The following is a 20278-nucleotide window of genomic DNA, read 5'->3' as shown; positions in this document are numbered from 1 at the left end:
AAGTAAACAACAATTTCAGAGAGCAATTGATGGTATAAAAGAAAATGAATTCTAGTGAGATGAAGTGAGGGGAGCAAGAGTCAGGTAAGACCTCTCAAAGAAGGATATTATTTGAGCCGAGGAGTGAACACAGAGAGAGTATTCCAGACAAGTGACTGCCATCAAGTGCAAAGGCCCTGAGGTAGGGATGAGCTTGGTAGAGTTGACCAGAAAGGCCAGTATGGTGGGAACGTAGGGAACAAGGCTGGATGGATTAGGAGAGGACTCGGACGTATTGCACCCCAGAGGCCATGCTCTATGTGTAAATGGAAGCCTCTGGAGGGCTTGGGGTTGGCGTGGGGAATGGGAGTAACGTATTTTGTTTTGGTAGTATCTCTACAGCTGCTTGTGATAAATAGACTGTAAGAAGAATGGAAACAATACTATCGTTGTGACTTATTAATATGTAAGATCTAAATCTGGGGAGATTGAACATTCTGCAGCTCATTTTCAATCTCTGATGAAAATGATGGCCACTGATTTTATTTCACAACCTCAAAACCTCTCCACTTCCTTATCGTGTAATCAGAAAAACCATTTGTTGAAACTCATTTAACTAGAAAATACACTTTATGTGTATCAACTTATTTAAGATAACATCTTACCTCAATCTGTTAAAGGGAATTTTTTTTTTTTTTTTTTTTTTTTTGCTTTAATCGGTCATCTCAATTTCCTCCTACAGGGATCCCAATCACCCTTCAGTACCTTATCATTATTATGAACCTTTTGGACCTGATGAATGTACAATGTACCTCTCCCATGAACGAGGACGCAAGGGCAGTCATCACCGCTTTATCACAGAGAAACGAGTCTTTAAGAACTGGGCACGGACATTCAATATTCGCTTTTTTCAACCAGACTGGAAACCAGAATCACTTGCTATAAATCATCCGGAGAATAAACCTGTGTTCTAAGGAATGAGCGTGCCAGACTGCAATCCCAGTATTCACTGCATCAGACACTGAGACCCTGAACTTCCTGAGCCACAAGACAGGAAAGGGTAACAGAACTGGCAGCAGAAAACAGCTTCACTCCTCAGGAAGTACCATGGACAGATGCCTGCCAGGCGTGACAAAGAAGTGCAGCTGGATTGCAAGGAAAAATTCCAGAAGTAATGCACCCTAATGAGTGTTGTCCATTTCAGTGGTGTTACCTTAGGAGCTGAACACTCAATTCAGTTACAGCACTATGGCTAAAAACATTTTGGATTTCTTAGTATTGCCTTTGAAACCGCAACATAAGCAACTCAACAATATTAGTTGCATTCCTTTATAGAAATACCATGTCAAAGACATTTTTCTATCAAGTTGTATTCTTTCCTGATCTATAACCTTTGTCACCTGTTAGACTGTGTGTGTGCGATTTGTAAAATGCGGCCTGAAATTATGGACTATTTCTGAAGAGCACATCTCCACTGACTTTCATAAAGCAAATGTCCGATATTTATTTATTGAGAGTTTTTTAGTGCAATCTAGGCCAGTATTTTTATAGATTATGATTATATGGTAATTTATCCTTCCTAACTCTTTAATCCTGAATGATGGTTGGAAATGGCCTAGAATTGGGTTGACGAGTTACTCTGTTCACAATGCTCATTGTTAACATGGAGTTAGTATTTGACTTGGAAATGTTGTGTTGTATTTTTTGAACCCCTAGGCTTCAGAAAAACTGCTCTTTTATAGAAAGAATAGAGATAACATTTTCCAATGTGCAGAAATGTTCCAAAAGGACAAAACTGAAAACCAAAAGTTCTGTTATTAAAACAAAAAGAAAGCTAACAAGAGAAATTTAAAGATAGTTTTCTTCAGTAATAATTTATGTAAGTATCCCCTCTTGAGCCCTAGTTTCCTCTTCGGCAGAATGATGTCAGTGTACCAGATGACCTCTTAGGTTTCATCCCAAATCTAAACTTCTGGCCTCTTGTTGACCCATTTGAAGACTCTGCTCTTGGAGTGATGGGGCGCCAACAGTAGCAGGAACCTTATTTTGGGGGGCCTTATCGACATTCATATTACTTTTCTCACTCTTGTGGTTAAAAATTCTCTTCTTCCTGAGTCCGCATGGGCTAAAATCTACCCCCTGCTTCCCTCAAAGCATCACCATCCACCTCTTCCCCGGCCCCTCAACACACCACACAGAAGACATGCTGCCAAGGGGTTCCCTGGCTACAAGAGCAAAGAACTGCCCTTTTATGAGGAAAAGAGACTACAAGGAGATGCCCTATCATTCAACTCATTTATCCTATGAACTGTTTAGACTCACTATATATCTTCTTAGATTATATTCATTACCCTTCTCTGGTCTGAAGGAGTATAAAGGACTGATTTTATTCAGAGCCAACATAAATTTGTGTTATAGATTTTTATTTAAACAAGCAATATTCTTACAGATATACTAGTGTTTTCTTTACACATTAATTAGAAGGCATTGGGTTCTCTAATGCCAAATTTGAAGGCACCAGCAAATATTATGTATGAAGACTGACATTGTTTTACAGACATGACCTGGCCATTACCACTTCTTTTCCCTTTTCTTAATTAGTAATAAGATTTCACTTCCTTACACGAACTAGTACTAATTATATGGAATACTGTTGTGAAAATGCAAACACCGTCAGGGTACTCACATAGCAAAAACAAAGTCGGTACTGTTGTGTGTGGCCTGGGCTGTTAAAAGCCAGTAGGATTGAAATGGCTGTCCCAAACATACTAGAATATGTTCTTTAAGTTTTCTCATAGTTTTTAAAGGGAATATGAATTTTATTTCAACACATTGTCCTCCACAGTATGGATTCTGAACACATCGTGTTTTATCAACATATGAACAAGTATATTAATTGTATACAGTTTACTTATAGGCCACCTTTATAATCACTTGAAGAGATTATGTTCCTCAAACATAAGTGGCTCCTCTGACAACTTCTATATTTATGAAAATTTGGAAAGGAATAGTTTAGACATGCAAGAATGTACTTATATTGCCTCATCTAATAATATCTCACATGTCAGTGTATCTTCAGATTTTAGATTTTCTTTAAAAAAAAAAAAAAAGCCATCATGGTAACTCCGTCTTGTTTGTAACTTCTCCCTCTCAAATATTCAAAAGAATGAAAAGAAACCAAATTCTGAAAATCCTGGCTTCACTGGGAAATGTTTTAAATCTACATGTAGCTAGGATGTGTGATTTCATATTTTTAAAAAATGTGGTGTAAATACGTGTAAAAAATTACCACTTGCAAAGTGGTTTTATTACAGCATTAAAGAAAATGACTAGAAATCTGATAGATTGTGCTGATGAACCCGGTTGTGGGCAATTGAATTCTTGTCTTGCCGCTATCATTTCATGACTGTCAGTCTTAACACCATTCAACACCATTAAATATAAACTCTGATATAAAAGATGACTACAGAACCATGTTTATAGACCTCGGTGATTTCAGTATCTGACTGTGTCTGAAGCCTAAGTCATACTCGTTATGTTACATACCTTTTTCTCCTCTCCCAGCTGTGTCCTCAGCTTCCTCCTAGCTTTTCAGACCACAGTAATACAATGCCACAGCTGGCCGATCCATGGCTTCTGTTATTGCAACACAAGAACGTTTGGCAGAGGCCATTACAATAGATAGCCATTATGGGCAAAGAGACAGGAATTTGCAAACAAAATCAATCACTTCAAATGGCCCATAAAAAGAGGAATCTCAGATTTAATATTCTACAGTAAATATTCACCCAAGAAAACATACATTAAAAGAACATTAGGAGGTAAATAGTCAGCATGCCGCGTGGGGACTTAGCTGTGTGATTTCCATTACCATTAATGGGCGATTGGCAGCTAAGTTCCTATGCTTCCCTAACCCTGGTGTGTACTCCTAAGGGCTACACATGAAACCTGAGCAATTCAGGGACTTCTGAGGTCATCAGATTTCAGAGTAAGATCTTTTCTTTAAAATAAATAAATAAATAAAGGAAAGCAAAACACAAAGTACTGTACCTAAAAGAGAGATCCGTGTGGTCCCTCACAGATTTGTGTATCCTTTGTTTTCTGAAGTTCTCTCCATTACTGATCTATTTGAATTCCACGAGAATGGAGGGAAATAATCTCATTTTGAAATAAAAACTCCCCTCAAAACTTAAAATTATTGACTTAGAAGATAATTAATCCTAAGTAAAAATAGAAGAAGAAAGTCAAAATTCTGTTAGGATTAAGATAGTATTATTTAAAGACATATGCATCCATTCAGTAGCTGCCTAAATATTTGCCCCTGTGTAAGACCAACCTCATTTCAGAAATATACCCTGGATTCCACCAGAGTGATGCTTCAAATTGTTCAATAAACCTGCTCTGAGAGAAGGGTCTGTGTTCCTATTCTGTCTCTGCAGTGTTAGGAGGTGATGTTAACACTCTACATGTTTTATGTCTGACCCAATCATTTCTTCCATTCTCATTGCTTCTCTCTTGAACCTCATTGTGTCTCTTTACTTTCATTTTCTCCTGATTGTCTTATTTCATCTACAGTGTGCTCTTAAACCAGTAGTCTTTGGGGCTGTTAAGGTCTTCCTTGTAGGTATTTAAACTAAAGGTCTGTCTAGGGAGCAGATTCGGAGTAGGTCCTGCCAGAGTACTGACCATGGTAGGTGGGAGTATATCTGGCTACCAGACAAGGTACTTCAGAAGTACCATCCTGGTTTACCCAGGGCCAGATGGGGAGGGAAGAAGAGGGGGCCCCAAGATGCAGACTTCAATGCTAAAATCAGGGCAGCCCTGGGCACCAGGACAGTAGGTCACCCTATCAGAAGGCCACCTCAAAGAGATTTATAATAATAAGTCCTGGGGGAGGGCAGGATGTGTGGACCAATTGCCTAGGTGTCAGCACATGCCAGAAGGTACTTTGGAATGGAAATCTGTGAGAGTTTCAAGGCTTAAAAATGAACAAATGCAACCCCTCTTTTCTAGGTCACTCATCCCACCTTCTCAGGGTATTAAAATGCAAATGCAAAAAGGCTGAAACCCCGTTTCTTTCTACTCAGTGCCCTAATATTTTATACTACCTTAAACTGTCCTTTGTCTTTTTGTGTATGTGTCCTGTTAGTCTAATTAGATTGTAAGCTCCTTGAGGGCAGAGACTCTTTCTCCTTTGTCTCTGTAGCCAATACCTAGTATAGTGCCTTGCACACAATAGGCGCTCAATAAATGTCTGTTGTTGATGATGACCTCTTAATTTTGACCCATTGGATTGCTAATTGGGTATAAACACACCCTTCTATTTTAAAAGTACAAGAAATGTAGTATGTTTTGATATAGTAAAATTTTAAGTGGCTTTTTATATGGTTAGTTCTTAAACCTATAATGTTTTTAATCAACAGAGCTGGCCTAGATTTCGGTAGGATAATATTGCTGAATTCATTAGGTTTGCTAATCCTGGCTGTACTGAGCACACAGGTGAAGTAAAGTTCAGGAAGCTTTGTGTTTTCACTGTTAGTGAACTCTCCTCTTAGCACAAATTAAATTTAATATTGGCAAATGCTATACCATCTGCAGAAAGGCAGAAGAACAGCTTGGACTCTGACTTCCGTGGTTCAGCGACAAAAGGAAGGCTAAAATGAGACAGGTTATAACCTGCTTTAAACTTGACAGCTTTCTAAAGCTGCTGGGAATCCAACTGGTGGTTATCAAAGGTTTATAAAAATTAAGTATACATTTATCTTAAAAACAAAATGAAACAAACAAAAAGAAATTTTGTTTCCATGAAGCAGATCCGAAATGGTTTCTTCTCTACCAGAATGTGAAGGGAAAGGAGAACCCTTGGGAAAAGCTGTCCTCAGGCAGAGCATCTCAGGCTTCTGAATCACCACCTGGACAGCACCTGGTGCTCGGTTATCTCCCAGCTGCAGGAGAGGGCAATAGGCAGGCAGTAAAGGTGAGTCTGCTGCCACATTTACTTCTACAAAGGACCATATCATTACCTTCTTGAGCATGTGGCTATTTTAGAATTCCTCTTTCACCATCTACTCTTCCATATACTTATTTAAATGTGTGATCTCAATTTCATTTTTTAAAGCATAGGAAAAGGGCTAGAAGATACTACATTAAACTGAGATAAGTGTTTATTTCTAAATGGAGAGGATCACAGATTTTCAGGAATTTTTCAGAATGTACATTATAAGCACACAATGTTATTTCATAAAATTGTAAGAATGTCTTTGCTCACAACATAAGTTATCTCAATGGTTAGTGTCTTTAGTTCTTTACCACGTGACTAGCTCTTTAATTTCAAAACCAAATATAGGAAATTCATAAGATTGAGTCAAAATTTTTACAATTATACTCTGTTTATTGAATATCTTCTGTGTTTTGCACAATGTCCTTTGTGACATATATTATTTCACCATAATCTTACTATTATCCCATTTTGCAGACAAGCAAACTGAAACTAACAGAAGTTGTGTATCTGGCCCCCTGGGTGATGAAGATGAGAACAGACATACAGCATGTCTTCTATCAAGCATTCTTCTGTATGCTTCATATATATAAATGCATTTAGTCCTCACAATAACCCCATGACACAGGTTCTTTTGTCATTCCCCTTTACAGATGCAAAAATTGAAGTACAAGGCACTTCAGTAACTCGCCCAAGGTCGTGCCTCCATTAAGTGGGAGCGGCAGATTAAAAGCCAAAGGGACTGTCTCTGGAGGTCTGTTCTTTGTCACCATGTACTTCTTGGCAGAAATTTAATCCTACAGGCAACAATTTCTATTACAATATTCATTATATAATATTTGATACACACCAAATAATGTGATGAATGTGTAAATTATGAAGCAAACATAAAAAGAACATTATCGCTATTTTTGAAGCTACCTAAGTATTCCTTCTATTGTCTTGAATTTTTTTATTTACCATTTTCTTGCTTTCTAAATGGTTAGAATTTTTTAGAGTGCATACCTAGGAATCAAATTGCTAGGCTGTAGAGTAAAATGTTCACATGTGCTTGATATTGCCAAGTTGTTTCCCAAAATGGTGGACATTTTATACTCCTGACAGTAGCTGTCCACATCCTTGCCAACACCTGTATTTTCAGACTGTAAATTTTTGGCCAGCTTGGTGGATATAAATTATATCTCATTGTGATCTTTACATGTATTTCCCTTATTCCTTATCCAGTTTAGCATTTTTTCTTATTGTTAATTCTCCATGAGTGTTACATCATCTATGAAAAATGGCTATTCATCTTTGTTCACTCTTCTCCTGGGTTACTTTACTTTTTCTTCTTAGCATATTCTTGATACTATTTTTGTTGATTGTATGCGTTATAAGTATCTCCTTCCAATTTGTAGCTTGTCTTTTCTTTTTCTCTATGGTGCCTTTCAAGGAACAAAAGTTTTACATTGTATTGTTTATATCAATTTCATGTTTTCTATATCATTAGAGCTTCTTATTGTTTATTTAATAAATCTTCTACTGTTCTTAATCATTAGCTATTTTCCTATTAGCTTATCCTAAAAATTTCAAAGGTTTTGTCTTTCACATGGCAGTTACGGATTTATTTTCTTATATGATGTGAGGTAGCACTCACTTTTGTTTTTATATAGATACCAACTGGCCCAGCCAGCACAATTTACTGAAGAATTTGTTTTTCCCTAGTGATTTGCAATCAACTTTTCATATATGTGGGAATTTATTTCTGCTCTCTGTAATCTGTTCAATTCTAATCAAATTGACTATCTCTTTATTAATAAAAATCAAGGCCTTAGTTACTATAACTTTATAATAAATCTTAATACCTTGTAGAACAGCTCACTGCAACCTCCGCCTCCTGGGTTCAACTTCCATCTCCTGGGTTCAAGCGATTCTGCTTGTCTCCTGAGTAGCTGGGATTACAGGTGCCTGCCACCATGCCTGGCTAATTTTTTGTATTTTTAGTAGAAACAGGGTTTCACCATGTTAGCCTGGCTAGTCTCGAACTCCTGACATCAGGTGGTCGGCCCGCCTTGGCCTCCCACAATGCTGGAATTACAGGTATAAGCCACCATGCCCAGCCCATGTAGTATATTTTTATATCCAACTTCTTTCCATCAAAATTATGTTTGTAAGGTTTATTCCCATCAATAGTTCTTCTTTCATTGCTGTGTAGTATCACATTGCATTAGAATTACTAATTCTAATATTGATGCTCTTTTGGGTTGCTTTCATTTTAAGGCTACTATGAATGCAGATGTTATCAATATTCTTTTTTTTTTTTTTTTTTTTTTTATAAAGAGGGGATTTTTTGTTTTTTTCCCTGGGGGGGGAGGGCGCGGTCTCGGCCCACCGCAACCTCTGCCTCCTGGGTTCAGGCAATTCTCCTGCCTCAACCTTCTGAGTAGCTGGGATTACAGGCACGCGCCACCATGCCCAGCTAATGTTTTGTATTTTTAGTAGAGACGGGGTTTCACCATGTTGACCTGGATGGTCTCGATCTCTTGACCTCATGATCCACCTCGGCCACCCAAAGTGCTGGGATTACAGGCTTGAGCCACCGCGCCCGGCAGGTTATCAACATTCTTAAACATGTATTTTGGTGGACTGTCTTGGCCCATCTGGACTGCTGTAACAAAGTGCCATAGACTGGGTGGCTTTCAAACAGCAGAAATTTATTTCTTACAGTTCTGGAGGTCAGAAAGTCTGAGACTGGGTGCCCGCATGTTCAGATTCTGCTAAGAGCCCTCTTCCACGTTGCAGATCCATCTTCACACTTTACACTCACCTGGCAAAAACATGGCAAGAGAGCTCTCTGGGGTCTGCTCAGGGATTCTCCAGTCCCCGTCCCCATTTTAATTTACTCCAACACACTGATTTTCAAATGTTAATGCAAACTTGCATTGGAGGAAAAACAAAAACACTTATGGTGTAGCATCCTTTCTACTTATTATATTTGAAGGCTGTTTTTTTTTAAAGGGTTTCTTACAAAAGTTTTCACGAGATAGTTTGGTCTGTAATTTTTCTTGCTTATATTAACTTTTTTAGGTTTTGATATCAAGGTTATGCTAGTGTCATTAATGGATTAGAAAGGGTTTCCTCTTTTTCTGTTTTCTACAGGAGTTTGTGCAATGTTGGTATTATTTTTTTCCTTGAGTGTTCAAAGTAATTAAAGCCATTCAAAGCTGTAATTTTCTGTGTGAAGATATTTTTAATTATAGATTCAATATCTTTAATAAGTACAGAAGTAGATTTTCTATTTTCACTTCTGTCAATTTTGACGAATTGTGTTTTTAAATAAATTTGTCCATTTCATCTAAATGAAATAAAGTTGTTTGTAATATTCTTATTCTTTTGTTAATTTCTTTGGAATAGCTTGTATATCTTTTCTTCTTTCCTGATAGTGGTGCTCTCTCTCTCCCTCTCTCTCTGTGTCTCTCTCTGTCTCTCTCTGTCTTAGTGTTTCCCTCTTCCTCTCACTGGATTTAATTTGCTGTACTTGTTCTAGTTTCTTGAGGTGGAAGTTTAGGTCTATGATTTTTTTCACTCTTCCTGTCTAATATATGACTCTGAAGCTATAAATTTTTCTCTAAATTCTGATTTAGCTACATCTCACAACTTTTGACATGTTGAATCTTCATTAACATTCACTTCAAAATATCTTAAAATTTCCCTTGTGTTTTTTTTTTAATACATGAGTTATTCAGATATATGTTGCTTAATTTTTAAATATTTTGGCATTTTCTAGAAATGTTTTAGATAATTTTTAACTCTGTTCCATTGTGGTCAAACATCACAATACTACTCTGGCAAATAATATTCAAATTATAATTATAATCTGCATTATTTCTATTCTTTTTTCTGGAATTTATTTAGACTTTTTTTAATGGTCCAGAATGTTGTCTATTTTGATGAATATCAAAATATTCATGTGTTCTTAAAAAACGTGTTTTTTACTATAGTTGTGGAGAGTAATCTTTATGTGTCAATTAAGTTGATTACTAATATTGTCCAAATCTTTTTTATACTTAACTGATTTTGTTGTCTGTTCCTTCTGTCATTTACTGAGGAGAATATGTGGAAACGTACAACTATTTCTCTGTGAATTTCTGTATTTCTTCTTTTAGTCTGACTTTTGCCTTGCAAATGTGTTGTTAGGCGCATACATATTTAGGATTGTTATACCTTCCTTTAGAAGTGATCTTTTTGCCTTTGTAAAATGCATCTCATTATCTTTAGCGATGCTGAACTCCTTAAATCCTATTTTGCCTGGCACTGGTCTAGCTACACTTGCTCTTATTCATGTTTGTATGTTTATATCCTCTTCTATCCTCTTATGTTTTTTAAATTTCAATTGTCTTGTGTTCTTTCATTTAAATTGCTTCTCTTATAAACAGCAGTGATTTACTTTTTTTTATCCAGTCTGATGCAGGGTATTTTTACTGAACACTGCATTTTACTTTGACAGGTTTTTTTCTTCAGCACTTGATGTCATTCCATTATCTTCTTGTTTCCATAGTTTCCATTTTATTGTATACATATTTATATACACACATATACATATATACATAAGTCTGTGTTTATACATATAAGTACATCTGCACTATATATACATATATACACACACACACACACATATGTACAGAGAGAGAGAGAGAGACGTTCTATCAGTTTTGTTTCTCTGAAAAATCTTTTCTAATACAGGTGATGTCTTAGATTTCCTGACTGTCAAGTTACTGTTTTCCCTTTTATAATTGTTAAGAATCTTGCAGGTTGATAATTTGAAAATATCCGGTTTTCATCATACTTTCACTCACTAATGTTAGCATTCATTGATGATCCTTGCTTCAAAAACTATTACTGTGGTGTTTACCAAATAGTGATTTTTTTTTTTTTTTAATTTTCGTGATGTAGTCTATGTTTTGTCTGGAATTTGGCGTTGTACTGTGAGGGAGAATCACCTCTTTTCCCCAGCTATTCAGATATTTTAAATTTCCAAATATATAGAACTTCATTAATCTTTTTATGTTGATAGCTAACTTAACTGCTGTGGTTAGAGAATATGGTCAGCATTATGTTGTTCCAGGTATCTGAGACTCATTTTATACAGTACCTTGTCACATAGTGCAAGTGTTTCTTGTGTGCTTGAGAAGAATGTGTATTTTTCTCTAATACTGGAGCCCAGTTTTCCATAATACACACATTACATCAAGCTTGCTAATTGCGTTGTTCAAATATTTTATATTTTTACTAATTTTAATCTAAGTCAAACAATAATAGAGAAACACTTTTTGCTTATCCAATGTGATGCTGAATTTGTCACTTTTCCTCTATAAATATACAAATGTTTTTGCTTTAGTTATTCTAAGGTGTATATAAGTTTTTCATTGTTTTGAAGTTAGTTTTTAGCATTTGGTATTAATTACTTGTATTCCTAATAACACTTTTACCTTAAAGTCTGTATTTTTTTTGTCAATATAGCTGAATGCTCTTTTTGTTACTGTTTTCTATGAATATCTTTAAATTTTTTTTTTACTTTCAGTCTTTTCTGCCCTTATATTTTAGGTATTTCTTAAAAACAACATAATCTTTTTATTTTCTGAAATCTGACAATCTCTGTCTTTTATTAGCAAGTTGACTTAATTTCTAATTTGGGGAATTAACATTCTATGTAGACTTGTTACTATAATCCTATTTTGTAATTCTCATTCATTCATTCTTCTTCTAAGCCTTTATCTCCTTTATTGCCCATTTCTTCTAATTGGTCATGTTTATTGTTATTCCACTTTTCTCTTTCTGTAATTTGGATGTTATATACTTTTTCTGCTAATGGTTACTCTTGAAGTAAACTTTTATCATATATTCTCAACAACTTAGGAAATTCTGTGATCAATATCTTCAAATTCCCCCTCCATGCCTGAATAATCAAAGACTTTAGAATCCTTTAATTCTCAGTGATATTCTTTCTACACAGTCAATTTTATACACTACTTTTTCAGTTCCACAAATTAGAAATTAGTTGAATTCTACATACATTTTTATATTTTTATTACTTCAATTTATACTTATTTACTTGTTTTTGCTCTCCATTCCTTTTTGCATATCAGAAATTTTCAGTTTTTTTCTATTGTTCTTAAATTCTTTAGAGGCTCCATTGACGAAGATTTATTTGTAGGGAAACTATCATATTTGTATGCATGAATATGTCTTTATTTCATCCTTGCCTTGCTTTTCTGGATACACAATTCTAGGTTAACAGCAATTTTCTCTCACCTGTTTAAAGATATTGTTCAACTATCTCCTGATTTATGTCACTGTTAAAAAGTCTTCTGCCATTGCTTTATTATTCCTTTGTACAGTCTCTGGCTGCTTGTATGATCTTGTCGATCTTCAGAGTTCTAAAATTTCACCACAATATGTCTAGATAAGGATTTTCTTTATTCTGCTAGTTATATAGGTTACCTCCTACATCTACAGAGTGACATCTTTTATCATCTCCGGAAAACCTTTAAACATGATCTCTTCACCTATTGCTTCTCATATATTACCTCTATTCTCCCTTTTAGGACTCAAGTTAGATACATATTAGATCTTCTGTTTTATCCTCCATGTTCTTAATCATTTTCCATGTTTTTCATCTCCCTATCTTTTGTGTCACATCCTAGGTCATTTGTTCAATTCTATTTCCCAGTTTGTTCACTTTCTCTTACCTGGTCTAAGCTATTATTTAATTCACTCCAACACAGACCATCTGACCAATTCAAAGCAATATCCTTTGGCCCAAACCTGTATTTCTGTTCATACATTTTTTAGGAAGCAACATTCCTTTGTAGGCTCCTTGTCAGACACGCATCTGTATAATCTATGTAAAAATCACAAAATACCAAAGGAAATATACCAGCATAAGGGAGATTCCTCAGAAATAACAAGCAATAATTTAGAAATTTGAATTATTTATCAGATATAGAATATAAAATAATTACATATACTTAAAATGAATTTTTAAAAGAGCAAGTTGTCATAGGATCAACTATAATTCCCATAGCATCTTGGTCAGTTTGGGCTTCTGTAACAAATTACCATAGACTGGGTAGTGAAACAGCAAGCATTTATTTCTCACAGTTCTGGAGACTGGGAAGTCCAAGATCACTAGTACTGGCAGATCAGTGTCTTGTGAGGGTCTCCTTCCTTGTTGGAGATGTCATCTTCCTAGTTGAATCCCACGTTTCCTCCTCTTTTTAAAAGGGTATTGATCCCATTCATTTGGGCTCCACCCTCATGACCTAATTGTCTCTCAAAAGCCCCACCTCCAAATATCATCACATTGGGGAACAGGCTTCAACATGGGAATTTTGGGGGTGGGAGTGTACAAACATTCAGCTCATAGTAGCATCTTCTTATAACTCTGTATATTAAACCATAGCAATCGCAGCAGAAAAACAATCAGCCTACATAAAGAACTTAACATTTATCTGTGTTAACTTTAATAGTACTGGTGTCAGCATGTCAAAATAATTTTAATTCTGGCATCTCTTAGACATCTAATCCCTCATTGTTTGTGCCAAGTGTAAAGTTGCTAAGCATATTATTAGAGGATGATGGTCCAGTCACAGAGTCCCTGCAGGACTAACAAAGAGCTGCTAATTTGGATATGACTGATCTACGTGGTATCTGTTGCTTGATCCAAAGCATATTTCACCTTATTTTGTAAGAATGCAGTGGAAGGCTTTAGCAAATGTTTTGCTGAAATACATTTTCTGATTTTATCATCCCCCTTTCCTGTCACCAGCATAAAGAGAAAATCAAGTTGGGCCCTGGTGAGAGCTGTATTCCTTCTCGTAAGTTTTTCCTTCAAATGTAGAACTTTCAAAGCCCTTTTTGGTGAGTCTTCCTTCATTTACAGCATGATCCTTTCCTGCAGTTATTCTACTATGATTTCAGCTTCCTCTTTTCTTGGACCATGTTACAACCATATTCTTCTGCCTCTGGTGTCCACATTTTAGCTTTCTTCCTTTCCTGGATTTCAGACATATGAGTCTAATTTTAGCTGGCCTAGCATTTTAATAACATGTTGTCTCCATTAAAATGAGACAAGATGTCGGAAGGGTTACCTTGATTTTTCTCATGCCCTACTGTATTAGTCAATCCTCACATTGCTAATAAAGACATACTTGAGACTGGGTAATTTATAAAGGGAAAGAAGTTTAATGGATTTACAGTTGCACATGGCTGAGGAGGCATCACAATCACGGTGACAGGCAAAGAAGGAGCAAAGGCACATCCTACATGGCAGCAGGCAAGAGAGAAATGCCAAAAAAAAGCAGGGAAAACCCCTTATAAAACCATCAGATCTCATGAGAATTCACTCACTATCATGGGAACAGCAGCATGGGGATAACCACCCCATGATTCAATTACCTCCCACTGGGTCTCTCCCCCAACACCTGGGGATTATGGGAACCACACTTCAAGGTGAGACTTGGGTGGGGACACAGCCAAACCATATCACCTGCCTTTTCACTTACTAGTACTTTTCATTCTTTGAGTTTGTAACAAGATATGGATTTGACTGTTACCAAATGGGCCATCCAGCTAATAGGCCCTTCATGAGACTAGAGCTCTTTTTTCATCAAATGCAAGCTCTTGAAGGAGAGGCATCACTAGCCAGGCTCACTCACAGGGTGAGAGAATACCATACTAAACTGGCAAGGATTTCACTGGCAAGAGACTTGTGCCCACAGTATGCCAAATTGGGATGTTAGTCCTCAGAAGAAGTTTTTGAATTTCTGCCAAGCATTTTCAGCATAGGCAATATTGTCAGTAGCAGTAGATTTCACTGAGGAGGCAGGACCAAAATTGAAGGTAAGCAGAGAGAAGCAAGCACATACAGAGGAGGAAAACCCTAAGGGATTCAGAAGACAGTTTGGAAATAAAACTAGAAATCTAGGTTGTGATGGAATTATTGTGGACCTTGAATTCCAAGCTGAAGAGTGTGGACTTGGTGACATTTGCAGGGTATCACTGAAGTTCATTAAGCATGGCAGTTACATGAATAAAACAATGCTTTATGGGATTTCTAGGAAAATTAAAACTGTTATTTTAAAGAAATACATCAAAAATGGCTTCAAGTATAAATGTTTCAATGTCTTTAAATTACTCCTTGTTCTCAGCATAAGTGTCTCTAATGTAGGAGAGAAACGAATCTGGCTTGACTTATTTTAGTAATAATAAACTTGTATCTTTAACACCAGATGTCTTTCACTATAGGTTACCCATTATTCTTGCATGTGTGCATGCATGTGTGTGTGTGTATGTGTATGTACAATTTATTCTGTCTATAAAAGTCTTCTTCATTGAACAGGTGTCAAAACTGCTGGGCTTATGCTGGCACACAAATGAAGAAGTGACATAGCAATGGACAGAAAAGGGAGCCCTAGTTGTCTGACTCAACTCCAAAGGGACAGAGTCACTGCAAGCAGAGAGCAGGTAGAAGCTGTATGCTCTAGTGCAGCAAAAGATCTATAAACCAGCCCATCTCACGAGGTCACTCCATCTTCCCTTCCCAGCTGTGTGACTCTCAGTGACTTTGCTAAACCTGTTTTCTGTAAAGCTGGGTTTCCTCCTATCATTTCCATTGTATAGCATTGTAGTAAAAATTAAATAAGCTTTGGGAGACTGAGGCACGAAGATTACTTGAGGCCAGGAGTTCAAGAGAAGCCTGGGCAACATAGTGAGACCCTGTTCCTATAAAAATGCACGTTTTAAAATTAGCCTGGGGTGGTGGTGTGTACTTTTAGTCCCAGTTACTCAAAGGGCTGAGGTGGGGGGCATGTTTTGAATGTGGGAGTTTGAGGTTATGGTGAGCTATGATCGCAATCCAGTCTAGGCAACAGAGAAAGACCTTATCTTTTTAAAACAAAATTAAATAAGAATATATAAAAATCTGTGCGAACTCCAAATTCATATATTGATTTTTACCAGATGACTCAGTGCCAGAATGGACAGAGGCTGAGCCAATTGCCTGGATTCGGGCAACTTAGAGTCCTCTTAGAGTTTCTCTAAGAAATTCCTCTACATATTTCTGAAGACATCATAAGCTCAAAGTTGCTATGGCATTCTCCATGTTCAAACATCCATCTGTCAGATAAGCACTTTCCAATGCCCCTCCTTTCTCCTGCTTTTTTGGACTACTTGTCTTTTAAGACTTGTTATTAAGTGTTGCCTCTGAGGAAGCATTTCCAGTTCTTCCCACACACAGTGGACCTCTCCTCCCCCTGCACTCTGTGCAGATGTCTCTCCCAGCACTTGTTAAATGTCTACTTCCCACACTAAACCAGAGCCTCCCTAGGTTCAGGTCTAGCTGGGATTCCTATCCATATCCTAGCTCTAGTCATGGTGCTTGGATCCAAGTAGAGGTGCTTAGGAAAGAGGAAAAGAAATTATTTTACTCAACCTGAAGAGGCTTCTGTCACCCTAAACCCTTATCATAATCTAGTGGGTAATAAAAAACGCACATATGTAATATTGGACGGTTGGGACCAAGGTTCATAAGGAGGAGAAGAATTCTGACCACAGTGCTCTAGAGAGAGAGAGGCCTCTCCCTCTAGAGAGAGCCTGTTTCGTGTCTTAGAAATGTCTTTATTTCATTTCATTTGTTGCAAAGTAATTTAACCATGTGATGAGATAGGCTTCTGTAATGAGTTACATAACTGTTCATGTATTTTTTCCAACAGGTTGTTTCTTCTTTTTTGAAAAGTAAAGCTCCCAGGAATTATTTAATGTTTGTTTGAAGCCAATTAAATATTAAAGGATCTCCCCCGCCTTTGCATAAGTCAACAGAATGGAAAGTTTCATGGGGTTATGAGATAGAGGGGCACAGAGCTTTGGAGTTAATTCCTCTGCTCTCTCTACACTCATTGCTACCCTGTTTGGCACTCCATTAACTCTTGCCTGGAACACTGTAATCTTCCAGGAGTCTTTCTCCAATGCATTTCTGTCCCATTTCATTAATGCAAAGTTAATCTCCTATGGTGCTAATTTTACTTAAAATCTTTCTCTGATTTCTGACCAGCTGCTAAATGTAGTCTTCAGTCTGTAGCCTGGAAATCAGAACCCACAGGCTGCTTTATCAGCTCTTGCCTCATCTCTCACTGCTCCTCAGCGTGTGCTCTGAAGCTCCAGCTACACCACGTGACTATGGTGCTGCCCCTGTCCCTGGCTGCCCCCTCTCTAATTGACAAGGCTTCCCCACCACAACTTTTTTTCCTATGTCCATGCTGCAGCTGAGGCCCAGCAGAGTAAGCACCTGCCTTGGGCAGTCCTACTTCCATTTTCCCATCTTCCAAGTCACAGTTCCCCATATTTTCTTTGAAAAATCAGTCCCTCCACTATTAATCATGTGGGAGCTCCAGGAGTAGGCCCCGACTGGCTTACAACTATTGGCATATCCTGTCTCCCCAGACATAATAATTGGTTCAGGAATGAGAACATGATCCTAGGCAAAGATATAAACTTTTCCTCCAGTTCATGGTGCTTTAGGGTTTGGAACTATGACAGTCGTATTTGCAACCACAAGGAGAGCCACCTTGAGAATGGAGACATTTCAGGGAAGCATAGCTGAGAGATGCATCTTAAAATATCAGGGAGTCCTGGATCAAGCTGAGCCTGAAGATAAATCTCTCCTAAACATTCAGTCATGTAAATAAATTCTAACTTTTTATTTAAGAATACTTGAACTGGATTTTCTGTAGCTTCCAAAAAAATTATGTCCAACAGATATTCTCAATTCAATGACATCTAGAAACCCTTCTAGAGCTCTCTTCACCAGTATCCTGGCTCCCCATCCCCTATTGTAAGCACCTTACAGATAAAAGGTATTTATGTTTCACAAATGTTGGGGGAACAAAGACACAATGTATAGACCAAAGCATCAATAGGCAGTAGTAAAGTGCATTTTCAATACCAAGATTTTGTAGTGATTCTACCTCCCATTAGGCAGTTTCCTTGTCTGTGGTTGTCTGTGCTGTCATTGAGTTGGCTTAGTAGGAATCTTGGAGTTGCTAATGTAGGTAGATACAGCTGGGAAGCTGTAAATAGAACTATAATACAATATAATAGAAGATGAAAAGATATGCTATTAGAAGAAAGACTATTGTGTCATGAACTTTTAATTATATAGATACATACACATATGTGCATTGGGACACAATGTTAAATGTATTTCTTAGTGTGGATAGAAGCAAAATATTTCTTAAAATCATTGCTCTAGCTCCTACAGGAGACAATTCTGTAATAAACAATACAAAAGAAAGTAACAGAGGACATGGTATTAGAGAGGGTATTTATTTTATAAAACTTCTTTTTCAGTTATATAGATATATATGTATATGTATGTATTGAGTCGCCATATGAAATGTACTTCTTACTGTGTGTGGTAGGCCAAAAGTTTGAAAAACACTGACTCGCTCTCTACCTGGGCCTGAAATATTCCAAAATAGTATGATTGTCTGAACTGCAGCCAGCAACGTGATGGGAAGAAGCAGAGTCTGTAACAACCTCAGTGCCTAGAGCTATCTAGGAAGACAATATATTTGTAGTGATTCCTGGGCTCCCCAGCAAGCAATGAAATGCACGTCTACAGGACTGCTAGCAAGGCCAAGGCTTCAACAGGGCTGGCCAAACCAGGGCATGTATCTTTCCAGCCTGTTTCCCTGGCCGACTCCTCAAGGTATCTAATTAAAGACCATGCAGACACAGGAGACAAGAGCCTTTGGAGAAAGAGGAGTTGGAAGAGGTTAAACATTTTGAACTGCTTGCTACCTTTGGCTTTGGCCTAAAGGAACCTAAGGGTGCTTTGCAAAGACCCTGACCTTGGGAATCAAAAGTACAGAGACAATCTACTGGAATGTGAGGCTGCTTTAGTATCTGGAGAATAATAGTAACAAAAGCCAGATGTCTTTATAAAGCAAGTAATTTGCTTTTTTTAAAAAAATGTTTGCTCTTCTCACGTTTTAAATTGTTCAGCTCTTGTCTTTTATATTTAGGTTGTTTTGTTCTCTAAATGTTTAGCACTTAGAGAATGCTATATTCCTTTGACTAGTTTTTTGCTTATTTTTTATCCTCCTTTAAAATGTTTCAGCTACCTGCTTAGTCTTTCTATTCCATTTACTTTTTTCCTCCATTGTTTTCACTTGAAAACATTGTTGTTTGCTTTCCTCCCTAAGCTGTATTTGCAATGATATCCTTGAAATTCTATGTTCCTGATTTTAACATCTAAAATTTTAATTCTTTTATCTCATTTTTCCCTAGTTCTACTTTTTAACTTCTGAGCTCCTGGTTTTTCTTTTTAACCAGTTCAATGTATTATCTGTATTCCTATTTGATTTCTCTTATTTCAACCTCAATTTTTCTCCTCCACATTTGGTTTTCTTAGTTTATAAATGTATTTTCTTATTCATAATTTTAATCATTATGTTCCTTGTATAGTGTGCATTTATCAGGCTGACAAGCAACAGAAATGCAAAGCTTAGGCTTTTAACCTCTGTACCATTCCGGCTTAATCTGCAAATATCTTTGTAGCTAACTAAACTAGAACATTTCCTGCACCCATTGGCCGCTAACACGCTTTTTTTTTCTCTTTTGATCTAGCTCCCTTCTTAGCAGGGTTACAAGAGGCTGCTCCTGCTCCTGAATCTTTCCATTGCCTGTACTCGTCAGAAGAAACAAGGAGAGGCTGCCTAAAGCCAGAAGAATTGAGGGCTTTTAAAACAGTTGCTCAGACTCTTGCAGTACGGCTTCCACAAATAAGATAGGTGCGTCATGTAGATCAGCTCCAACTTCCAGAACAGTGTCAAAAGGCGGTGCCTTTTCATCTCTCTTTTTTTTTAACTTTTATTTTAGGTTTGCAGCAACATGTGCCGGTTTGTTACCTAGGTGAACTCGTGTCACATGGGTTTGTTGTACAGAATTATTTCATCACTCTGGTATTAAGCTCAGCACCCAGTAGTTACCTTTTCTGAGCCTCTCCCTTCTCCCACCTTCCACCCGCAAGTAGTTCCCAGTGTCTCTGTTGTTCCCTTGTTTGTATTCATGTATTCTCATCCTTTACCTCCCACTTATAAGTGAGAACAAGTGGTGTTTGGTTTTCTATTCCTGCATTAGCTTGCTAAGAATAATAGCATCCAGCTTCACCCACGTTCCTGCAGAATACATGATCTCATTCTTTTTTATGACTGCATAGTATTCCATGATGTATCTATACCACATTTTCTTTATCCAGTCTAT

At 37.1% G+C, this 20278-nt stretch overlaps 1 protein-coding gene across 2 annotated transcripts in view; it reads left to right on the top strand.

Annotated features, from left to right (window-relative positions):
• Positions 1 to 5257, top strand: part of ST6GALNAC5 (ST6 N-acetylgalactosaminide alpha-2,6-sialyltransferase 5) — a 177428-nt gene extending 172171 nt beyond the window's left edge. The window contains exon 5 of one of the 2 annotated variants that reach the window (XM_032296564.1): positions 722 to 5257. In XM_032296564.1, the coding sequence (XP_032152455.1) occupies positions 722 to 953 (232 nt within the window). In that variant the 3' untranslated portion in view covers positions 954 to 5257. The remainder of the gene's footprint in view (positions 1 to 721) is intronic. The other variant, XM_032296565.1, reaches the window with a different exon arrangement.
• The last annotated feature ends 15021 nt before the right edge of the window (positions 5258 to 20278 follow it).

Source organism: Sapajus apella, unplaced genomic scaffold, assembly GCF_009761245.1.
Source record: "Sapajus apella isolate SASKATOON/1434 unplaced genomic scaffold, GSC_monkey_1.0 scaffold36, whole genome shotgun sequence".
Classification (NCBI taxonomy): Eukaryota; Metazoa; Chordata; class Mammalia; order Primates; family Cebidae; genus Sapajus; species Sapajus apella.
Note: the sequence above shows the minus strand (reverse complement) of the source record. Positions and strands in the feature narration are given on the sequence as shown.